The sequence below is a fragment of the Anabrus simplex genome, chromosome 10 (genome assembly GCF_040414725.1).
Source record: "Anabrus simplex isolate iqAnaSimp1 chromosome 10, ASM4041472v1, whole genome shotgun sequence".
Classification (NCBI taxonomy): Eukaryota; Metazoa; Arthropoda; class Insecta; order Orthoptera; family Tettigoniidae; genus Anabrus; species Anabrus simplex.
Window position 1 is genome coordinate 59,050,352 of NC_090274.1, and position 24,675 is coordinate 59,075,026.

General features: G+C 39.5%; 1 protein-coding gene across 1 annotated transcript in view; it reads left to right on the forward strand.

Moving 5' to 3' along the window:
* LOC137502334 (mutS protein homolog 4-like) overlaps positions 1 to 16,997 on the forward strand; it is a 100,153-nt gene extending 83,156 nt beyond the window's left edge. Inside the window, exons 16-17 of the mRNA XM_068229332.1 lie at positions 4,925 to 5,111; positions 16,206 to 16,997. Of these exons, the coding sequence (XP_068085433.1) occupies positions 4,925 to 5,111; positions 16,206 to 16,997 (979 nt within the window). The remainder of the gene's footprint in view (positions 1 to 4,924; positions 5,112 to 16,205) is intronic.
* Positions 16,998 to 24,675: the final 7,678 nt, after the last annotated feature.

A 24,675-nucleotide genomic window follows, 5' to 3' on the forward strand; every position in this document is an offset into this window, starting at 1 on the left:
TGCTGAACAAATGCATCGCATTCCCGTTGAGCTGACTCGTACATAAAGTAACTTTTACATGTGAAAATACAGCAATGCAATGATAACTGTCTCACCATGTTAACAGCTGAGATTCAGACTGGCTGTTGATGCTAGATCAAACACATGCATGCTCCTATGCGCGCACCTCCCATACAGCTGCTTAGGTCTCCCAGAGTAAAAACGCTGCTGGACAGTCTGAGTTTATAAGAGAGACCCTGTATATCACTGTATGATTTTGAATGCCAAAAGACTGGATTCAGTTCCAAACCTCTCCACAGTGTTTATATGGAGTGAGTGAGGGCATATGATGCTGTTGATAGTGATTTAACATTATGAGAGCCCTATTCACCAGTAATGATCTCAATCTTCAGCTCAATCTTCAGACTTCAATCCTCCTCTCTAGCAAAGAGCTGAGCTTTCAGTCTGCAGAAGATCTGGAGAAATTGCTGAATGGTATGGACAGAGTCTTGGGGAAGGAATACTTGATAAAAATAAATAAGTCCAAACCAAAGGTTTAATTAATTTTGTGTGGCTATTTCTAGCCGAGTGGAGAGCCCTTGTAAGGCACACCCTCAAATGAGGGTGGGCGGCATCTGCCACGTGTAGGTAACTGCGTATTATTGTGGTGGAGTATAGCGTTATGTGTGGTCTGAGAGTTGCAGGGATGTTGGGGACAGCACAAATACCCAGCCCCTGGGCCATTGGAATTAACCAACGGAGGTTAAAATCCCCGACCTGGCCAGGAATCGAACCCAGGACCCTTTTAACTTAAGGTCAGTATGCTGACCATTCAGCCAGTGAGTCGGACACCAGACTGAGTTTATTGTGTTGATGCAATACAACCGTACAGTCTGTTCATTGTAGTCTTAAACAAGCTTCTATGTGGGCCTGCAGTAAATTTATGAGTACGGGTAGTAATCAAAGGAGTATACAGCTATTACTTGTTTAAAAAATGAATTCTGTTTCTTACGCATAACATAATGAAATGAATATAATCAAACATATTTGGTGTTTGTATACAAAATAACTTATTTTGTTTCCTCACCATAACTTAAGACACTAAACAGAAATAGACATTAGGCACAATAAAACAATGAAAAGGTTAGGAGGATAGGATAGCATGGAGGGCTGCATCAAATTCTTCTATGGATTGATGACTCAAACAACAATGACAACAACAACAAGGCCAGCCATCGATGGTTGATGCATGTTTTTGTATGAAAACTAGCATTGTACAAGATCTCCCAGGCAATTATGAGGAAAATATTGTGAATTTTAACAGATTTGTTACCTCGTTGGGCTGGAGAAATTCATATTTACTCTCACTAATTGATAATGCACACCAAATGTATTTATTGAACTTTAGAATTTATGGTTTTCAATATTAACTATACAATTACAAAAATAAATTTCCAAAATCTCACTTTATAAATTTAGGGTGCAAGGATTATTCAATATATGCTAAGAGGGACAATAATTTACTCTTCTGTTTTTCTTTTATCTGTTACAGCATTATCTCAGTGTATTTAGGGACACAGTAGAGTAAATATGTAGGTATCAGAAGAAGACAGAGGATAAGCTTAGGATTCATACATAGTATGTGCTTTGGCAACCTGGTTAGTGATTCATTCGAATGGGCTGCACACAGCTGACAAACATAGCACATTTGAAGACATTCTGTTTTCTCAGGAAGTACAGTTGAAACCATTTATTGCAGCATCATTTTTAATAACGTCTTCAGTATCATGGCGAAATCTAATGGTCCTGTCTAAATCCTATATAAAAGCTGTATTTAAAAAATCGCTTAGTACAACATCACTTATTACGACGTATCGTATAAAAAGGCATTTTTATCACATTTTTGGAGAAATGTATCGACTATAATGTCCAGTGTTGATTTTTGTTTGTTAAGCATTTGGGGATTGATGACAACAATGTAAAGCTTATTTTCAAACCCTTGTTTTCATAGATTGTAGACTTCAAATCAGTGTGCCTATTAAATAGTCAAGGCAAGCATCACTGTGACATACATACATACATACATACATACATACATACATACATACATACATACATACATACATACATACATACATACATACATAATCATTATAGACTGTTATGCCTTTCAGCATTCAGTCTGCAAGCCTCTGTGAATTTACTAAACGTTGTCACAATGCTCGATTTGCAACTAGTGTTGTGGCCTCATTTAGTTCTATACCTCTTATCTTTAAATTGTTAGAAACTGAGTCTAACCATTGTCATCTTGGTCTACCTCTACTTCTCTTACCCTCCATAACAGAATCCATTATTCTCCTAGGTAACCTATCCTCCTCCATTCGCCTCACATGACCCCACCACCGAAGCTGGATTATGCGTACAGCTTCATCCATCAAGTTCATTCCTAAATTAGCCTTTATCTCCTCATTCCGAGTACCATCCTGCCATTGTTTCCACCTATTTGTACCAGCAATCATTCTTGCTACTTTCATGTCTGTTACTTCTAACTTATGAATAAGATATTCTGAGTCCACCCAGCTTTTGCTCTCGTAAAGCAAAGTTGGTCTGAAAACAGACCGATGTAAAGATAGTTTTGTCTGGGAGCTGACTTCCTTCTTACAAAATACTGTTGATCGCAACTGCGAGCTCACTGCATTAGCTTTACGACACCTTGATTCAATCTCACTTACTATATTACCATCCTGGGAGAACACACAACCTACATACTTGAAATTATCGACCTGTTCTAGCTTTGTATCACCAATCTGACATTCAGTTCTGTTGAATTTCTTACGTGCTGACATCAATTTAGTCTTCGAGAGGCTAATTTTCATACCACACTCATTGCACCTATTTTCAAGTTCCAAAATATTAGACTGCAGGCTTTCAGCACAATCTGTCATTAAGACCAAGTCGTCAGCATAGGCCTGACTGCTTACTACATTTCCACCTAACTGAATCCCTCCCTGCCATTTTATATCTTTCAGCAGGTGATCCATGTAAACTACGAACAGCAAAGGTGAAAGATTGCAGCCTTGTCTAACCCCTGTAAGTACCCTGAACCAAGAACTCATTCTACCATCAATTCTCACTGAAGCCCAATTGTCAACATAAATGCCTTTGATTGATTATGATAATCTACCTTTAATTCCATAGTCCCCCAGTATAGCGAACATCTTTTCCTTCGGTACCCTGTCATATGCTTTCTCTAGATCTACAAAACATAAACACAACTGCCTATTCCTCTCGTAGCATTTTTCAGTTACCTGGCACATACTGAAAATCTGATCCTGACAGCCTCTCTGTCGTCTGAAACCAGACTGGTTTTCATCCAACTTCCTCTCGACCACTGATCGCACCCTCCCTTCCAAGATGCCAGTGAATACTATGCCTGGTATACTAATCAATGAGATACCTCGATAGTTGTTGCAATCCTTCCTGTTCCCTTGCTTATAGATAGGTGCAGTTACTGCTTTTGTCCAATCTGAAGGTACCTTACCAACACTCCATGCTAATTTTACTACTCTATGAAGCCATTTCATCCCTGCCTTCCCACTATACTTCACCATTTCAGGTCTAATTTCATCTATTCCTGCTGCCTTATGACAATGGAGTTTATTTACCATCCTTTCCACTTCCTCAAGCGTAATTTCACCAACATTTTCCTCCTCCCCATGAGCTTGGCTGTTCGCAACAGCACCAGGATGATTTCCTTTTACATTGAGAAGATGTTCAAAATATTCCCTCCATCGCTGTGAAGATGTCGCAAAAAAAAAGGGAAAGTGTTTAATATCGAAGAAAAGTCGCAAATAATTATGGCGAATATGAAATGAGGAAACGAATGTCAGGGTCACGAAGGAATGTGGTGCATCTCACTGAAGGATTTCTACAATTTGGAAGGACAGAGAGAACATTTGCAAATGCAGGACTTACTTATGTTTTTTTTTTTTTTTTTTTTTTGGAGATTTAACGTTATTCTGTTAATTAACCGTGTAAGTGGGCAGCATAAAATTTACAGATATGACATTTTTTGCAACACAAAAAAATAGTGGTTTGTGCGACTATCGCCCATAGCGACCTTTTATTGGCAGTCCACCAGGCGAGTTGGCCGTGCAGTTAGGGGCGCGCAGCTGTGAGCTTGCATCTGGGAGACAGTGGATTCGAATCCCACTGTCAGCAACCCTGAATATGGTTTTCCCCTTGGCTTCCCATTTTTGCACCAGGCAAATGCTGGGGCTGTACCTTAATTAAGGCCACAGCTGCTTCCTCCCCACTCCTAGGCCTTTCCTATCCCATTGTCGCCACAAGACCTGTCTGTGTCGGAGCGGCGTAAAGCAACTTGTTAAAAAAAATATTGGCAGTCCCTTCAGTGTCGTTATAACTGGTTCCGACTATAGTTATCTGATTCTAAAAATAATCTTATCCCTGAATATCCATCACTCCATTACTAGAGGGTAGAAAACTGTGTAGTCCCATTCAAACAACAAAGTTAATACTCTTATCTCCGCAGATATTAACACCCTTGAAATATATTGCAAGTTTGATTATGAGCCGCTTGGTATTATTACTAAATAGTGAAAATGCATTTTTAAAATTCTTTACAGTTTATGAGTTATTGAAGTGAACATTTTGTCCCTGTATATTTGCTATGGGTGGCTGCCTAGCCAAGGTGGTATAGACATGGCTATTCAACTGGAAGGACATTAGTTTGAATCTCTGTTTGGAAGTTGATAAATTTAGGAATAAACTTCCATTTATAGAAAGGCACAGGGCAATGGGGTTCACTCAGCCAGTACCAAATCAGTTTCAAATGGCTGGGCATACGGCTAACCATTCTGTCCCACTTTATGCAATGGTTAAAAATAATGAAATTTTCTCATTGTTATGTGTAATTTAATTTCAGTATTCATTTGGAGACTGTTGAGAGAATAGAAAATGGAAAGAGTCATCTAGTATACACTCATCGCCTGCAGCCCGGTATATCTCAAGCTGAAAATTATGGCCTAAGACTGGCAGAGCGTCTGGGGATGCCTGACTCTATAATGGAGATTGCTAGGAAGTATGCTCAGCAGATTACCGCGGAGAAGAAGGTAAAGTTGTATTACTCTATATACCTAATAAGAGAGTTAGTGCAAGTTGCAGTCGCATTTAGAACTGACTTGTGGTTTATGTGGAAGGAGTTGATGTTTAGATCACAAATGCTCAAAGCATATGTGCTATCATCAGTTATTTCAATTAAGTACCAAGTGAGTTGGTCATGCGGTCAGGGATGCGCGGCTGTGAGCTTGCTTCCGGGAGATAGTGGGTTCGAATCCCACTGTCGGCAGCCCTGAAGATGGTTTTCCGTGGTTTCCCATTTTCACACCAGGCAAATACTGGGGCTGTACCTTAATTAAGGCCACAGTCGCTTCCTTCTCCTAGGTCTTTCCTATCCTATCATCGCCATAAGACCTATATGTGTCAGTGCAACGTAAAGCCACTAGCAAAAAAAAAAAATTAAGTTTTTTTCAGGTAGTTTATAAATTTATTTATTCAAAATTAGTTTTGGAAGATTGAAGAACCTAGTAGTTTTTTAAAAATCTATCTGTAGACAACAGTGTACGAATATGTGGAATATATTTCTGTTTTTACTGTTATGTGTTCCTTTCATCGTTCCTGTATCAAAGACACATACTATAATCTATCAGCTTCATTGTCCGTATTGATAATTTAAGCACACAAGTATGAAGGGTGAGTTTTCCGCCTAATCAATACTTTAATTTACAAAAGGTGTAGTATTATTTAATGTATTAATATTATTAGTATTATTAGTATTTGTAAATTAAAGTATTGATTAGGTGGAAAACTCACCCTTCATACTTGTGTCAAAGACACATGACGAAGACACCAGAGTGATACCTATGAGCACCAGTACTGTATACAGTATATTCCTCATGCTTAAGTCACAAAATCTGTTTTGAGCGCCAGGCTGAGTGGCTCAGATTGTCGAGGCGCTGGCCTCCTGACCCCAATTTGGCAGGTTTGATCCTGGCTCAGTCCAGTTGACCTCCTGTAAGTGGAGGCAGTAGAATAACATCCACAGTATCCCCTGCCTGTTGTAAGAGGCAACAAAAGGGGCCCCAGGGGCCCTCAACTTAGGAGCGTGGATTGGCGACCGCAGGGCCCTTAGCTGAGTCCTGGTATTGCTTCCACTTACTTGTGCCAGGCTCCTCACTTTAATCTATCCTATCTGACCTCCCTTGGTCAGTTCTTGTTCTTTTTTTTTTTACCCCGACGGTAATAGGTTGTGAGACCTAGAGAGTCTTTCATTTTCACGCCCTTCATGGCCCTTATTTTTCTTTGGCTGGTACCTTCATTTTTTGAAGTGTGGGATCGCTTCCAATTTTCTCTCTCCGATTAGTGTTGTGTAGAGGATGGTTGCCTAGTTGTACTTCCTGTTAAAACAATAATCACCACCTCAACCCGGTGGTATTTGAAGGTGCTCAAATACGTAAGCCTTGTGTCAGTAGGTTTATTGGCACGTAAAATAACTCCCGCGGGACTAAATTCTGGCACCTTGGCCTTTCCAAAAACTATAAAAGTAGTTTGTGGGATGTAAAGCAAATAACATTATTATTAATCTGTTTTGAGTTGTCTTGATGTCCTGCATAACCACAAAACAAATCATGGCACAAATTGTTTTAAACATCTCCCCACATACAATGAAAGAGTTTTGTTCTTCTGATTGACTAACTCAGAATATACCATCATCGAATCCATATAGATGTCATCCGACTTTTAGTCAGGATCATTCCCCCTAGTTGTACACATTACCTTCAGCCACTGAATGTGCTCTATATATTAGGAGTTCAAGGCGGTACTGAAATGGATTGATGATTACATCATGTTTAATAATGTACACTTCACATTTCACGGTTACAGATGTTTGTAAAGTACAATGAAATATGAGGCTGCTACATAATGTGTGAATTCAGACAGGTAGCAACTTCTACAAAATAGTTAAAAACATAATATGGAACAAGAAAATAGCAACAAAATGTAAGAGAGTAATATATGAAACCTATTACGTACCAATCCTGACCTATGGTTGCAAAACATGGACCATGAGAAATAAAGATGTTAGTAGAATCCAGGCAGCAGAAATGAGATTTGTCTGTAGCATGATCGGTAAAACATGGAGGGACAGAGTCCGTAATGAGGAAATCCGTAAGCAGGCTCAAGTTGTAAGACTGCAGGACAGAATAACAGCGCAGCGACTGAGATGGTATGGACATATGCAACGCATGGGAGATAACAGATTACCGAAATAAATTTTATGATCTAAAACTTGAAGACAAAAGACTAAGAGGGCGACCAAGACTCAGGTACAAGGACATGGTGAAGATTGATATTGAACAGCGAGGGCATACTTTGGAAAGCATTGAAGAAGGAGAGAAGTCAGAGACCAGAACTGGTGGAGAAGCCTCGTTCGCCGACCCATCGCTTAAGATGGAACGACGTGGGATATGTATGTATATACTGAAACCGTACAGTGTCCTGTACAGCTCATTGAAATCATAGGTGCCTTTCTACCCTATTAAAATCACTTCCAAAGGTCGCGTCATTGGTAGGATTATGGGCGATGGGGATCGAGCAGCGTCCGGCCAGAACAGAACCTGTGAAAGATCGCCTGGAAAACAAAGGAAGGTTGGGCTGGAGCCAAGCCCTCGTGAAAAAGCCCTCTCAACTCGCAGACAAAGTTGGAGATATGATACGACACTACGGTAGTCAAACACACCCCGAGGAGTGGCATAATTTCCCAGGGATCCAAACTAACAGAAGGAACTTCCGGTTTTTTATGCACGTTTCACGGGTGCCAACATTGAATTTTGGTGCGTAAAAATTATAGGATATTTTGATCCAGACATGGGAAAATTATGGGAGGTGCACCAATGAATAGAGCTGAATTTTCTGCGTATCCCAGACTAAAAATATGGAATACTTTATTCAAGGGACGAAAGGAGGTCACCAGATGTCCAGCTGTGACGTATCGCAAACACATGTGAACGTGAAGCGTCCCCCAAGCTGAGAGTCGCGCTCAAAGACGACTCCACCCACCAGAAGACGCTAATGGAATAATTAAAGGCGGGAATGAAATTACGAAAGAACTGCCGATCATCGGTAGATCATACCTGGTTCAAATAAGAGAGGAAAGAGAGGGTTGCAATACGCACCATTTAAATGTTTTGAATTCCTGGGATGAAATGAGCTGCTGTCCTTAATGAACTGTGAATCGTTTACGCCCATAGTCTTCCGGTGTGTAGACCATAAAGGCTGGGCTGGCCCTCGCTGGAGACAGTTCATAGCGGGTCGCTGAGAGGGGAGAGTGTGTTACATTGTGCTCCAGTTTTTACAGTCCGAAACCTATTGACCGCATACTAAGACAGTGTTATTGTGTCCGTCGCGGCCATGAAATACAAAAGCCTTTGTGAAGTGTAGACGGGAAGCCAAGCGAGCCTAGGCGAATGTCTCTGTGCGCATGTCAATTAATTAAGCCGCGAACATAATTCATAAATGAGTAGCGGGAGTCGGCTATGGACAATGCCGGCCTAGATGAGTATGTGATATCAATAAATTGGTATCATCCAAATCGCTGCTCTGAATCAGGGTCTCAAGTCTTGTGAGCCACCCAATTCATGCTGTGAACGCGCCCGCTGTGATTAGAATGACCTGCTTATTCATGGTGTAAATTCTGTGTGTGTGTCGCGGTAAACAGAGGACCGTGTGACGAGTTGTGGAGTGTTACCCTTTGGATTACTCTAAGATTTCAGCAGTGGACGAGCTAACCAGGATGACGACCTTGTGTGGACCAGTGTCGAAGGACAGCATGCCTGACTCCAGCGCCGAGGCCATGCAGCAGTAAGCTCCGCCATGGGTCTCCTGAGGAAGGAAAAACCACGGCCACCAAAGAGATGAGTGATGTCAAATATAATTTCTTAGCAAGTTATAGTATAACCGGGGTGTAGGATGAGCTTTTCCTTTGTAATACCTAAATGCTGTAAAATAATGCATGTCCTAATATGGAAATCTTATTGTTCTTGATCATGTTAACGTAAATTCAAGGGAGCTAACTCCCCGGACGACCCTTTTGTTTTTTTTCTTAATGATTAGTTTATCGTGAGGGGTTATTCTTAGTAATATGTAGAATGTCCTAGCAAGTATGGGAAACAAGGATAGGAGAATATTTGAGTTTCCGTAGGGGTGCTTGGAACAATAGTGTTGAGTAGGGAAAACCATGTCCACAGGTTGTTAGTTAATGTCCAAGATGGCTAGCGCATATGCTGGGGAAACTCATGGGACAGTCAGATGATGCATGTGTAACTTACACATATAATAATTACATGTGCAACAAGAGAGAAGAGATCCTGACTGAGAGAGGTAAATAAATGTGTTATTTAGGTCTAATTGTGAGAGACAGTTCGCAAGTTTCCCGTGATTCTTGATTATTTATCCAGAAATGTATGGAGTTTGTTTTTGTCTGCAGCCGACTGAGATCCAGGGAAGCCAGAGTCTTATGTATGGTAAAAATATAAATATATGCATAACTTTGGGCAGTGAGCAAAGAGGATGAGAAGCGTGGAATTGAGGAATCATGAGAGTCCTAGGCCCAGCGAAAGAAGATGCGCGATATGAGACGTAATGAGAGGGCCGAATGCCCAGATAGTTTTACGATGAGATGATTCGGAAGTGATGGTGCCCACAGTCCGCGCTCTACAAGAAGAATGAGAAGGTATAGAATAAATGAGTATTCTTGGGAATTCTGCGCTAGGATGAATAAACAAATGGGCCAGAGATATGTGTCCCCGAGAAAGGAGGGCTGGCCATTGTAATTGAGAGGAGTCAAGAATCTGGCGTAGCTAATGAATAAGTGATGGTTGCAGTAAAACGAATGACCTCCCCTTCCTTTTTTTTTTCTTCCTTTTTTTGTGAGTGTTTGCTTCTCTCCCTTCGCGACAAAGCGGCCCCACGGTGCTATTGTAGTAAGGCTCGAGGCTCTGGGTCTTCACATCGTGCCTGTGTATTTGTTTTATATGGTTCAGCTAAGAACACTTCTGTAAATGATAATATCATGGCGATTTTGAAGGTAATTAATAAATGATTATGGATCTCCCCCATTTTCAGGAATGTACCTCTCAGTCAGGAGTCGTCCAGTGCGAGCCCAGGTCAGATTGGGCTGGGGCAGAAGATACTGATAACCATGTTTTTCTTACAGGAGTAGCCCCCTTTATGCATGATGTGTATATATGTGTGTGTTTAGTATTTAATGTGCATTTATTTTGAGTTCAAACAGAACCGATGTTCAACATTGTTTTTTCTTGGTGACAGATAAGGGAAGTCCGGGGTTTTAGCTAAATGGTATGTGTGTTTTGTCGATGTATTATGTAAATATCTCTTTTAATATGGTAATCATGTAGTGCAGAGTCCGGTTAATTATGTGCTAAGAACAGTAGGTACTATGTAGAGGGACATCAACTCATACTAAAACGGTGTGATCGACAGAATATTAAAATTCAACAAAAAGGTACAAACTAATGAGGGAAAGATAGACAGTAGTGGTCGCAAAACCTCAGTTATACCTTTGTGCAGACGACGCCCTTAGGCGAGTCGAATTTAAAGTGTTAATCATTCTCTTTTTCTCCCGTATGCGGAGAATTCATTGTATAGGGTTGTATATTTTTTTTATTATGTCATATTTTGAATAAATTAGTCTTCATAACACCCATTATATGATTCTTGTCATTTGTAGTTATGCTAAGCAGTATCCAGTAGACAGTTGAACCCAGAGAATCCTACTTTCAGATTACATAAGGCTCCATCTTAAGTATTTGTTTTTTCTTCTTCTTTTGAACGTACCACCCCCGAAGTGCTCGAGCTGCTGAGGCCAGCACAGAAAGTAGGAAGGGAGCGGTTCGGAGCCCGTTAGGCAATTCGAGCCGCTCTTCACTCTAGTCTCATCCGTGGGTGTTTACCCTGTTATGTGGAGGAGGCATTATCATGTGCGGGTCGTCTATTCGAGGCCCTGAAGGGTGTAGTACATAATGTTTGCATGTTTGTAATCTACACATCAGTTGCCTCTGTGGATCAGTGGTAGAGTGTCGGCCTCCAGATCCCAAGGTAGTGTGTTCAAACCTGGCAGAGGTAATCTGATTTTTGAAGGGCAGAAAAAAGTCCATTTGACAGTCTGTGACACGATGTTGGCATGTAAAAGATCTCTGGTGACACATTTGATGTTCACCAAACAAAATTCATTAAAACCTAGCCATAGACGCCCAAGAGAGATATTTGGTTTAATCTGCCGTCAAGTAGGCCTAGAGTAAAACAGGACGTCAAAATTGATAAGCAGACAGCCAAATGGTGTCAAATTTAAAATATCTGCACACAGCAGCTGAGGCCATATGATGATTATTATTATTATTAGAAGTAGTAGTAGTAGTGAATACTCCCAGTACTGGAAGACATTCCATAAATAAGTAAATCAGTTCTTCTGTGGTGTCTTCTTGTTGTTCCAATAAGCTTTCATTCCTGCTGAGAAAGCTTGTTTACGTTCTTCCGACCACTGTCGTCTGTCTGTTTTTTGTTTTTTTTGTGATTGCTCTGATGTAGCTTCCCAATTGTTTACTTTGTGTCTAAAGATGTCTCTTTGTAGAACGCCTGTTGAGCTTATTTTTGTGTTTTTGAGGTCCTTTCAAAGTTCATTAAGCCAGAGTGTTGAGTTCTTAAGGGAGGTTACATAATCTATTATACTTTTTCTCAATCAGTTTTCTGGTAATCTAGTGAGATGACTGAAGAATTTCATTCGTCTTTTCCTAATGTCAGTTTCGATGTTTGAGAACTTTTCTGTTGTTTTGATGGATTGTAACTTATAACCATCTTGGGTGTATTTTGCTCCTAATATTTTCCTGATGATCCTCCTCTCTTCTTTTTTGATTTTGTTATTTTAATTACACATCTTCATAATCCACAGCTCAATTGCAATAATGGTCACAACTTGTGCTAGCTTTCTCATAAGCTAAGTTAGTTTGACTTTCTTATTGCGGATTAGCCACTTGTCCATTTTGACTGGTGACTGCAATCTGGAGGTAGAATCAAATAATGACACACACTAGGAAACTACAAAATTTTTACTAAAATTGCTCTTGGTCCAATTTGAATAAAGCGTACATACACCATCTAGTAGTCATCATTAATATGGTGTTGGTCCTCCTCTTGCCTTTATCACAGCCCTGACTGTACTGGTGAGACTTTCCACCAAGTGTCAGAACGTAGCCAGAGAATGTGTTGATGTTGAACGGTGGGACCTGGAACAAAGTTGCCATTCTAACTCATCCTAAGGGTGTTCTATTGGGTTTAGGTTGGTACTCTGGGAAGGTCTGTTCAGTTGTAGAATATTATTATCCTTAAACCATTGGCTTGCAGAGCCCACTTCATGACTCGGAACGTTAGTATGTTGGAATAAACTACAATCACCGAACTGATTTTCAACAGTATGCATTTCGAAAGCATTCAGAATGTGCTGACATCCTTCTCCATTTACACTGCCATTCAGTCCTACAAGAAAGCTGAGACTATGCCGTGAGAAACATCCCCACGTGTCCAAAGTTCGCTGTTGGTACTTAACATACTAATCATATCAAATCCTCCCGTCAGATTACCACAATTTATAAGGTGATTCATTACTCCAGATCATCTGTTCTTACCATTCCAAGATCCAGTGGTGCCCCTTTTTACATCACACAAGGCAGCGCTTTTCATTATGAGGGGATATGTTTAATTTATGGACAGTTGCTCAACCATGAAACTCTATTACTTTTAATTCCCAATGCACAGCCAAGTGAATGGCTGTACTTTGCTTAACACCTTGAAATTCCCTGGTGATTCTTTCTACAGAAAACCGACGATTTTCTTGCGCTACCCTCTTTAATGTTTGTAGATCCCTGGGTGTCAGTATATGTGCCTCAACAGATCATAGTTATGCTTTGGTCATACTTTCACGTTTCGACTTTACTATTACTTTATTGACACTGGATTTTTTTTTTTTTTTTTTTTTTGCTAGTGGCTTTACGTCGCACCGACACAGATAGGTCTTATGGCGACGATGGGGTAAGAAAGACCTTGGAGTTGGAAGGAAGCGGCCTTGACCTTAATTAAGGTACAGCCCAAGCATTTGCCTGGTGTGAAAATGAGAAACCACAGAAAACCATCTTCAGGGCTGCCGACAGTGGGATTCAAACCCACTATCTCCCGGATGCAAGCTCAGAGCCGTGCGCCCCTAACCGCATGACCAACTTGCCCGGAAACAGTTGATTTGGGTACATTCGTAAGGTTAAAATTGTCTCTTACAGATATCTTGCTTATGTGGTAACCAATGATTACCCCATGTTGCTATTCCGTAGTCTCAACTGAACAATACAAATCACCCAGCCTCCTTTTATGAGGCATCATTTGTTACTATTTACTTCGTACAGTTTGCATATTTGCTGGGAGATCTTTAGAAGATAGGTCCAGCAGCCAATGTTGTTGCTTCCTTAGCACCACCCAGGGGTCACGTGTAGGGCTTTTTAATGTTTAACCTATGGACGTGAAGCTCACAGAAGACAATTTCAACCCCTATGCCCAGTGGAAGGAAGATTGGATCTCAAAAACAGGTGAACATCTCTGGCCTTTCTTCCCACCTAATTCGAGGTCTGATCTCCCAAGAAGAACTTGGACCATCCTTAATAGGATTCGATGTGGTCGTGGTCCTGTGCTGCGTCCCTGTATAAATGGGGAAAGATACAATCCCCCGAGTGTGACTGCGGTGCTCCTTTTCAAACCATCGAACACATTGTAAAGGAGTGTAGCAGAAGAGCCTACCCTGGAGATTGGTTTGATTTTCTAGAGGCCTATACAGAGGCTCTAAAATGGATAACATCTTTGGACATTAAAATATAATGTCCTTCCTTTCTTGTTTCTGTATATATATGCCATACGATAAATAATAATAATAAATAAATGTTACTGTTTACTAGTATACAGAAGGGTCCGGATATTTTTGATCAGATAGTGTATTCCATTGGCTTAGACATTCATCTAAAGTATGATGTTTTCATTGGCTGATAATTGATGATACAATAAGAGTTAATTTCTTGCCATATTTTGTAGTTTGCTGCATGTGTTTGTTGGGTTCCCGACTATCTTTGTACAATAATAGAAAAGCATGGTGACTGCTTGGGGTAAACATCTGACCTGCCCATGTAATAAAACTGGCCGACGCTCAGAGATGGGGTGGGATGGCGGCAACTATTTACAACATCAATATATCTTTCAAACTGTATGTGACATTGACAATACAAGTTTATAAGCTAAACTATATTTGTAATTTGCTGAATGAGAATCTGCTATTTCAGTAATAAACCATATTATTATTTTGCATGTAGCCTCCGTGGCTCAGGCAGCAGCATTTCGGCCTCTCACAGCTGGGTTCCGTGGTTCAAATCCGGGTCACTCCATGTGAGATTTGTGCTGGACAAAGCAGAGACGGGACAGGTTTTGCTCCGGGTACTCCGGTTTTCCCTGTCATCTTTCATTCCAGCAACATTCTCCATTATCATCTCATTTCATCTGTCAATCCTTAATCATTGCCCCAGAGGAGTGCGACAGGCCTCACTCAGCAACTGGCACAATACCCGCTAGATGGGGACTTCATTCATTCTATCCCTGACCTGGCCAATGACTGGATAACAGGTTGTAGGTTTTCATTTTCATTATTATTTTGCATCTGTAAATAGTCAAGAAGTCTGTCTCTGTGATGTAGTGGTTCGTGTGGTTAGCTGCCACTCCTGGAGGTCCGGGTTTGATTCCTGGCTCTGCCACAAAAATTTGAAAGGTGGTACAAGGACTGGAATGGGGTCCACTCAGCCTTGGAAGGTCAACTGTGTAAAGGGGGGTTTGATTCCCACCTCAGCCATCCTCAAGATGGTTTTCTGTGGTTTCCCACTTCTTATCCAGGCAAATGGTGCCTAATTTAAGGCCACGGCCACTTACTTCCCTCTTCCTTGTCTATAACTTCCAATCTCCCCATCCCTTACAAGGCCCCTGTTCAGCATAGCAGGTGAGGATGCCTGAGAGAGGTACTCGTCCTCCTCGCCAGTTGTATTCCTGACCAAATGTCTCACACTCCAGGACACTGCCCTCGAGAGGGTAGAGGTGGGATCCCTCGCTGAGTCCGGAGAAAAGCAAACCCTAGACAGTAAATGGATTAAGAAATAAAGAAATATTTTGAAAATGAAAATAATTTTCAAGACCAATCTGGGTTGGTGCCATTATAACCAAAAGATGGCATGATGGTTTCAAGGCATTTAACCGGGATGTCATCACACCACAACTCCACCTCAATTCCTGCCCATATTATGTCATTCTTATGGAGAAATACACCACAGAGAAGAAAACATCCTGAAGAGAAAGACCATTCCTCATTGAGTCACCAGCTCTTCTCACAGCACTACACTTTCCAAAAAACATCCCTCGAATTGAGAAGTTTTTAAGTCGAAGGCGCTGTGAAAGAGATGGGAATGCAAGGCATGTGATGGAGTTCCACTGCATGTTGAGGGTTGCTTCACGAATTACCACTCAGAAAGGAAGTTCTGAAGACCTTTAGCAGTCCGTAATGTGTTTATTTAACAATACAGTACTGAGCAAGTTGGCCATGCAGTTAGAGTCATGCAGCTGTGAGCTTGCATTTGGGAGATAGTGGGTTCGAACCTCACTGCCGGCAGCCCCAAAGATGGTTTTGCAAATGCTAAGGCTGTACCTTAATTAAGGCCACGGTCACTTCCTTCCCACTCTTAACCCTATCCCATCATTGCCATAAGATCTATCTGTAACAGTATGACGTAGCGCAACTTATTTAAAAAAATGAAAAATACAGTGACTAGGAAATTATTTATAACCATCAAAATATTTTTTTCTTTAAATTGTAACTTTTTCTGTTACTTTATTGATTAAAAAATACCCACTCTAGGGACTACTGTGTGGATTTTAACTCACCACTGAAGAGGTTAAGACCTTTTTCTTACCAGCTTGAATCAATCCCTCCATCTTTCCTTATTGTTGTTACCATAATTAACCAAATCCTAATCCTGACTTATCCTGTCCTCTTCCTCTAGCCTACACCTGTCACTGGAGGTCAAAAGCCAACTCCACAAGCTGACTGTGAACTAATTTCTGCATTGCTCCAGCTGCTGGAAGAAGGAAACCTGAACTGCATCAATTGTCTTGAGCTGAAGAAGCATCTCTTCCCTGGAGATATTCAAGATAAGCTCAGGCTTGAATCTGATACAAGTGATATTGAAGAATTGGAAGAAACTCAAAATACCAGTGTGCATGTTGATGAAAACAGTTCTCAGTTTTTAGTTATAAGGGAAACACCAGATGGAGAACCCTGCAGTCCTCCAGAAGATGCAGTAGAAAACTCCCCAAGTACTCAGAATGCATTAGAACAAATTCCTATGAAATTAATACCCAACATTTCTTGGGAGAATCAGAATCAAGTCCATGAATTACCAAAACTCAAAACTCCTTCCATTTCATGGAAGAATCTTCATAACATATCCAGAAATATGAGAAGTCCTCATGATAAAATAACAAGGACTGAAAGTGAAAACCAAGTTATGCCAAGTAAAAGGCAGAAATTGGTGCAATCACCTGTCTTTCGATGGGACAGGTTGGAGCCACTTAACTCTAGAACACCAAAGACTGTGTTAAGGATGTCTCCACGAATAATGGAAATGTCAGGCCCATTCATTCAACAACCAGATATTGAAATGAGGGAGAATGAGATTATTTCAGCCAAGGAGACCGGTAGCAGAACACCTCACTCAAACAAATCATCTCCACGGAATGAGTCACATTTGGTACTGAACGTGACAGCCGAGGTTCACCGCGAGCTTGAGGAATAATGACTTGTTCAATATAATTGAATCGCCTCAGGAGGTAGAAGTAAGCTAACTAACAGAGGCCTGTTGGACCTTTTCTTGTATCCTGGGAAGTCTTTTAAAAAACACTTTAATTTATATATTGTATTTTAAAATATGTAGTCAACTCTCAATTATCCATAGCTATGGGTGATGCCATGCCAGAAAACATGGTTAATACAACATTGGTCACTAACATGATAAAAATGAAAGTTATTTAAACCTAACATCAATAGAAATGCACTGTAACTTCAGGATCATTTGCTCTGAGAGGTCATAATTTTTTTCAGCACAATAACTAACAATTTAATTTTGTCACTTTTGAAGATTTTTTTCACTTTGCTGAAGTAATTAACCCTTTTTGTTTTTTTGACAGAGTTATCTTACAAATAATGGAATAGAGTCTGAGTAACATCAACTTATCATTTAACAAGTTGTCTTCTTCCTGTTCTAAATAATCCAACAAATCCTCAAAATAATTAAGAGCTGCTCTGTGTAAAACTTTTTCTTTGTAGCTTCATCATTTAACAAGTTGTCTTCTTTCTGTTCTAAATAATCCAACAAATTCTCAAAATAATTAAGAGCTGCTCTATGTGAAACTTTTTCTTTGTAGCTTCATCCTCTCTTTCCTTGCCTTTCCCCTCTCAACATCACCATGGTCTTGCTTTACTCTGTACTGATTTTCATGCCATATTTCTCAATTTTTTTCGTACAGTATATCGAGTTGTTGTTGCACTTATTTGCTGTTCTTACCTCAGATCACATCATCATCTGCAAATAGCAGTATCTTCATCTCTTTATCTCCATAGGCTTCCTTTGTTTCCTTTACAATTTTGTCCATGATCATAATAAACAAAAGAGGCAACAGCACACTCCCCTGTCTTAGTCCAGTCTTATTTCAAAACCATTCTGTCTTCCCAACTGGGGTCAGTACTCTGCTAACACAGTTGTTGTACATTGATTGCACCATTTCTAATATTTCTTTTCCGAGTCTCTTTTTAAGCATATTTTCCCAAACCTTCTGTCTGGGGACACTGTCATATGCTTTTTCTATGACCAGATCCTTTCCATATTCCCAGTTCTTTTCCATCAGCTGTCTCATGCTAAAGATTGGGTCCACTGTAGATCTTCCACTCCTGAAGCCATATTGTTCCTCTTGTAAATCTCCTTCAATCTTTCTTCTCATTCTTCTTTCTAATATCCTTTCCAGTATTTTAACTACCTGTGATATAATCACAAACTTAATAATATGTAAAAACTAGAGCTGCTAGAACAAAATGGACAGCAGTTTTGGAATCAGTAGTGCAAATATACTTAGAATCAGTTTTAAAATTCCAGATATCATCCAAAAGAAATGTTTTTGTTTCCCAGTGTAAGCTGCACAATGTCACTATCATTCACAAAGCCTTGTTTGCACTTGTCGTAATCAAGCCATTGTTTGTGTTGTTCACATCCACTTAATCACTATCAGGAATTTGTTTTGTCATTTCAACCAACTTGACTGCAGTTACATTACTTGCTACATCCCACCCCCATTGCTTATGGTGGGGGACAGATACGGAGTCCCAGTTCACAAGTATACAAAACATCGCGAGGAAAAAAAGAAGTTCCACGGTTAATCCATAAACCGGTAAATCTGCGCCTGGATAATTGAGAGTTGACTGTACATCACTGCTGAAGAAATGGTGAGCTCTGCTTTACTGTTGCAGAGAAAGAACTATAACATTTGATTTGATTTGATTTTGCAGTCAGAAATAAAATCAACAGAACCATGTTTTTGGAATACTTTGCATCATTGCATTAATCCTATATTGGTTCAGCCCTTCATTAGGTGGATGAACTCGTCCACCTATGCTGCAGAATTCACTTTTACTGTACGAGTTTTCAAGTTTAAATTTTATTTACATTTTTAAAATTTAGAGACAGTTAGTGTTTTGTGTTTTTGCCGAGTGAAAGAAATAACCTATGAGAATCCTTAACGTTTCACGAAAACTTTACTTTACGTCCTCCAACAATGACAGTTTGAACTTGGAAAGCCATTGCTTTTTTGAATAAATGGTACTCTTCTTTGTCACCAGATGGCTCAAATCCAAATGCGTACTCTCATTGTAACCAGATGGCTCACTCAGTGTGTCATATATTCATCATCTGTGTACACCTGTTACTGAATTATTTATTTCTTATTTTTACTCTCGTCCTTTAGCCTTCTTCGATTATTTCCCGTTTTCCACCTCCCCGCCATCACAGTATGTTCTTTCTTCACTACATCTCTGTTCGGTTCCTGTCTCTTTGACATAGATGATGATTCCCATAGGGAACCTGTCTCTTTATCTTTCTTCTGTTAAACTTGATGCTATTTTTCTATGATATTCCACCCTCCCACACCCACTCCTGTCTATGATTAGTCTGATGATCCTGTTGTCTATTCTACAACTCTTGGACATGTAAGATGACAACAACAATTCCTCCTTGCAATACAGTAGTGCATAGTGAGCCATGTAATGACAAATGAGAGTATTATTTAATTAATATACCAATGGTAAAGTGTTTTCCAAGTTCCAACCATCATTTTTAGAAGAGTTGTAGTCGAGGCTGGAGAAGTTTCACTTCTGAGGATACAAGGCAAAGTCTTCATGAAATGTCAAGGTTTCCCACAGTTTACTTCATTCACACAGCAAAGGATTTAAAAAAATGATTATTCATCAATACATACTATTTTATTGAAATTAATAATAAATAATGTTATTAGTTTTTATGTCCCTTATTGAAATAAATGTTGTTTCCAATTTTAATTTGAAATTCATTCAGTTGATTTTCTTACCAATTACCTAATGTATTAATATTAGAGATTAAGTTTTCTATCTCTTTTTTTTAAATCAAAATATAGGTACAGTCTTGGGAAAATTGACTATAGCCTACATGATGTATGCCAAACAAGTCACCTACTTTATGTATTTTTTAAAGGTCTTAAAATTGTGAAATGTATCTATAAAATTTAAATTTATTTTTGTTCTTAATTTACCATCTTTTCACTTTAAAAGATTCTGATAATTTTTGTGGTCTGCCACTCAGTTCTTGGATACAGCTGTAGCCCTCTGGCCTCATGAAGTTAGTAACCCAGAGCTAACGGATGGCCAAGAAATTCAGGATGCTTATTTATCTCCTTAAGCTCAAGAGATTCAGGGTATCTTTTACACATAGTACATCATAAGTTATGTAAGCAGCCTTGTAAGTTGACATTTTGCTATTGTTTCTTGTAAATGAGCCTCTTTCATTATTTCTCTCACCTCCTCATTTCCCACTCTGTCTCATCTTGTAGTTCCTATTCTGTTCCTCAAAAATTTCAATTCACTCACCTGCACTCTGTTAATATCTCTCCCTTCAAACATACTGTAATATATCCTACATCCTTGTTCGAGATCAGGCTTCAAACCCTTTTGAAGAAATGTATGTGCCTGTCTTCTCCGTTAACAGATCTGTCTATCGTTTATACACCTTCCTACATTCCTCAGGCCTTCTCCAAGCAGTTATCCCTTCTTCCTTTTTTGTCACCAAAAACTCACTTTTCTTTACTTTGAACTTCATTCCACACTTTTCCACTGTTTCTACCCAAATAGAAAGACCGCACCAAGCAAGCCAAACATTGTACTCGGACACTCCCGGCACTGCATTCAGCTGCTCATATATTTCTTCCTCTTATTAGGCTGCCCCATATTCATTGGCTGAATGGTCACCATTGAGGCCTTCGGTCCAGAGGGTCCCGAGTTTGATTCCCGGCTGGGTTGGGGATTTTAATCGCCTCTCATTAATTCTTCTGGCCCGGGGACTGGGTGTTTGTGTTTGTCCCAACACTTTCCTCTTCATATTCAGACAACACACTACACTACCAACCAGCACATAAACACAAAATAGTGATTACATCCCTCCAGATAGGGTTAGCTTCAGGAAGGGCATCCGGCCATAAAACAGGGCCAAATCCACATGTGTGACATAGTTCGCACCCCCGTCCCCACAGATGTGGGAAAAGTTGTAGAAAAAGAAGAAAATTAGGCTTCTCCATATAATGTTATCATTATCTCATCCAAATCTACCAGGAAAAGAGGTGGTGAAAGGGCACTTTCTTGCTTTAAACTATTTCTGTTCTTTGTCCAGCCTGTTCTCTCTCCTACTTTCACATAACTCACACTATCTTGATGCATCTCTTTCTACAATATGTTTCCTGACTCCTTGGTTATCCAGAGTTCTCCACACACAGCTTCTACATATACTGTCATATGCCTTTTTCTATATCAAAGAATGCCACCAATAGATCCATGTCATTTTCATAATGGCTGTAGGTATCAAGAAAAAAATGTGTTGTTAAACTCCTTATCAGTTACTGAACAGTTGTTCAAAATTAACTTGTAATACCATAGGTCTCCGTGCTTGTGATAAACTCTATTTTGTTCACAGAATTTCCCCACTTCTTTAGCAATTATGAACCTCAAGAAATGGGAAAGGAAAATTATGCAAATTTAATTTTGAATCTAAAATTCTGATGGAATTCCATTTCCCCGGTATGGTCCTTTGACAGTTGCTGGCATACAGATGTCTTCTTTCGAAGAGAAAGTTTGTTCCTCTTCATGAATCTACAGAGTATCCTTTGCTTGCTTTAAACTGTGAGATTCCTATACTGTATTGCTTTTCTCTGCAATCTCCAATACCTTTATCTGCAGCATTTCATGTGAAACTGAATAATTGTTATTTGTTATATATTTTAACAGTTTAACTGGTCTGATCTTGATCCTTGAAACAATAAGGTTGTCTTCAACCACACATTAATTTATTTAAACACCTTTAAATATGTGGTTCCACCTTGTCAGTACTATTAAGAGTCTTTATATGTTACTAATGGGCGTACATGTTTTGAGAACTTAAAATGTTGTCTTCTTCAGTGGTATAATAATAATCAGTTACATTATAAAATCACAATTCTTCATTTATGCTTGGCACATTAAAATACTTATGAACATGTACCAGTATAATAACTGTTGTTTATTATGCCACTGAATAAGAGAACATTCTAAATTCTCAAAACATGTACGGCCATTAGTAACATAATAAAGACTGTTAATAGTTCTGACAAGGTGGAACCACATATTTAAAGGTTTTAAACAAGTGAATATGTGATTAATATTGAGTCAATATGGATCTAAGATAATTGATCATTGTGATTAAAATAATTAAGGCTGTCTTCTTCATACACTGTAACTGTTCTAGTTTTTCTTATGCCAGTAGTGTACATGTGATGGTTCTACACTAAACTCACATACTGCAGCACAACTGCCATTATTTTCTTCAAGTGTGTTCACTGTTACATTTAAACTCTGCATTGTAACTTTCATTTTACTTACTTATTGCTAACCCGTAACCACTATTTACTTATGTATGTAGAAATTATCACAAGGATTGGTACATGTGATCAAACAAGTGCACCTCTTACATGGTTACTACAAACATGTTAACGATGCATGCATAGACTATCACAATGCATTGCTTACTGAGCAGTCTCATTACTTCAGTGTTGCTGTTTGAACTTCTTAGGCACTGGATACAAACTGATAACTTGCCATTGAAACAATAGGATTATGGTGAGCCCTGGTGTAGACAATAATGCATTTTCAAAGAAATAAGTGTTTTGAATTCATGACAGAATTGAGCATAATACCAAAAACAATTGTTTCGTTATTGGTTGTCAAACAATGTCATGAGCAGAAATGGCAGAGAAAATGGTTGATATATTGAATAATTGGCAATCAACCTAGTCACTCATACCAAGACCATTTGCAATATTGAAGGTGGTCTTGTTCATTCACTATGTTACTAAACAGACATGCAGCCCAAGTTGTCTCTAAAAGTTGCATCATTTACCACAGGATTAATAATAATAATAATAATAATAATAATAATAATAATAATAATAATAATAATAATAATAATAATAATAATAATGCTATTTGCTTTATGTCCCACTAACTACTCTTTTAAGGTTTTTGGAGATGCCGAGGTGCAGGAATTTAGTCCCTCAGGAGTTCTTTTACGTGCCAGTAAATCTACCGACACGAGGCTGACGTATTTGAGCACCTTCAAATACCACCGGACTGAGCCAGGATCGAACCTGCCAAGTTGGGGTCAGAAGGCCAGCGCCTCAACCGTCTGAGCCACTCAGCCCGGCACCACAAGATTAAGGGTCACGATCCATTCATCTGCATTGCTATCTTGAGGACAGCTTTGTAGCTTGATATTGCATGATAACTTCCATGACATCTTGTCACATCATATTTCACACCACTATGAGGATATTTCTAGCGTTATTCAACAGACAAATGTTATACTGAAAAATGCCTGCCTAGCCATTTCCTTAACATTTTCATGACCGGGCAAGTTGGCTGTGCGGTTAGAGGCACGCAGATGTGAGCTTGCATCCAGGAGATAGTGGGTTTGAATCCCACTGTCGGCAGCCGTGAAGATGGTTTTCCATGGTTTCTCATTTTCACACCAGGCAAATGCTGGGGCTGTACCTTAATTAAGGCCATGACTGCTTCCTTCCTATTCCTAGCCCTTTCCTATCCCTTCATCACCATAAGACCTATCTGTGTCGGTGTGACGTAAAGCCACTAGCAAAAAAAAACCAACATTTTTTCATGACTTCAAATTTTGCAACAAAAAAAATAGCAAACACATTTATGAAGGAAAATGTTTACATAATCATGATGGGATAATCATGTGAATTTTTTTCTGTTTCCCTCAAGTATCTATTCCAAAATTAAGGGTGAGAAAATTATCTGAGTAAATATGATAATACTTCACTACTTATTTAAACATATGTACTCTTCTGTCTCTCTCATACATGGTGTGGCCTATGATTGTGTACAGCAGTTAAATAGGGAAACCTGTGTCATCTCAAGAGAGGGTGGTTCAGACCTTCAACACTGAAGGTATGTCTTTCAACAAGTCTTTTCTTAAGACTCTGATCAGGGATAGTGATTGTTTTCAGATTTGTACAATGAGATATTAATCAAAATAATTTTTAACATTTAAATTATTTACAGGTTTGTTTAATAATAACTGTTTCTGTGTAAGATGAAAGCACTGAAAGTACGAAACTAAATCCTTATCGTTTGAGTCCCAAAGGTAGTCACATTTTCAGAACTTTCACCTTGTATCAAGATTTGTTACCAACAATCAAAGACCCTGAAGATCATATGCTGACATTACAATCTGCTTCCAGGTAACTGTGATTTTGTGCTTCTCAGATAATGTTTTTGAGGACCCCAAATTTTGAAAGGTCTCTTAGCTGTCGATCTTCCCATTCTACCAAGTGGGTGGGTTCTTTCAGGTCTTCCTTACAGGATTGCTTTGGTCCAGAGGTAGTCAAACATATGAGCCACATGTCCTGCCCGTAGCAGTCTTCTGACCTTCACTGTTTGTATAATATTGAGTTGGTTCAACAAACCATGCAACTCTCGGTTCTTCCTGTTGTCATCATCATCTTCATTTCCCGTTTCCAGCTTCCCGGGTTGGGTTGTGAATCAAGGACCTCCATCGCTGCCTGTCTCTCCACCACTCTTCTCCTTTTTGAGTACATCTTTTGGTTTTCCTCCCCTCTTCTCTATGCAGTCCC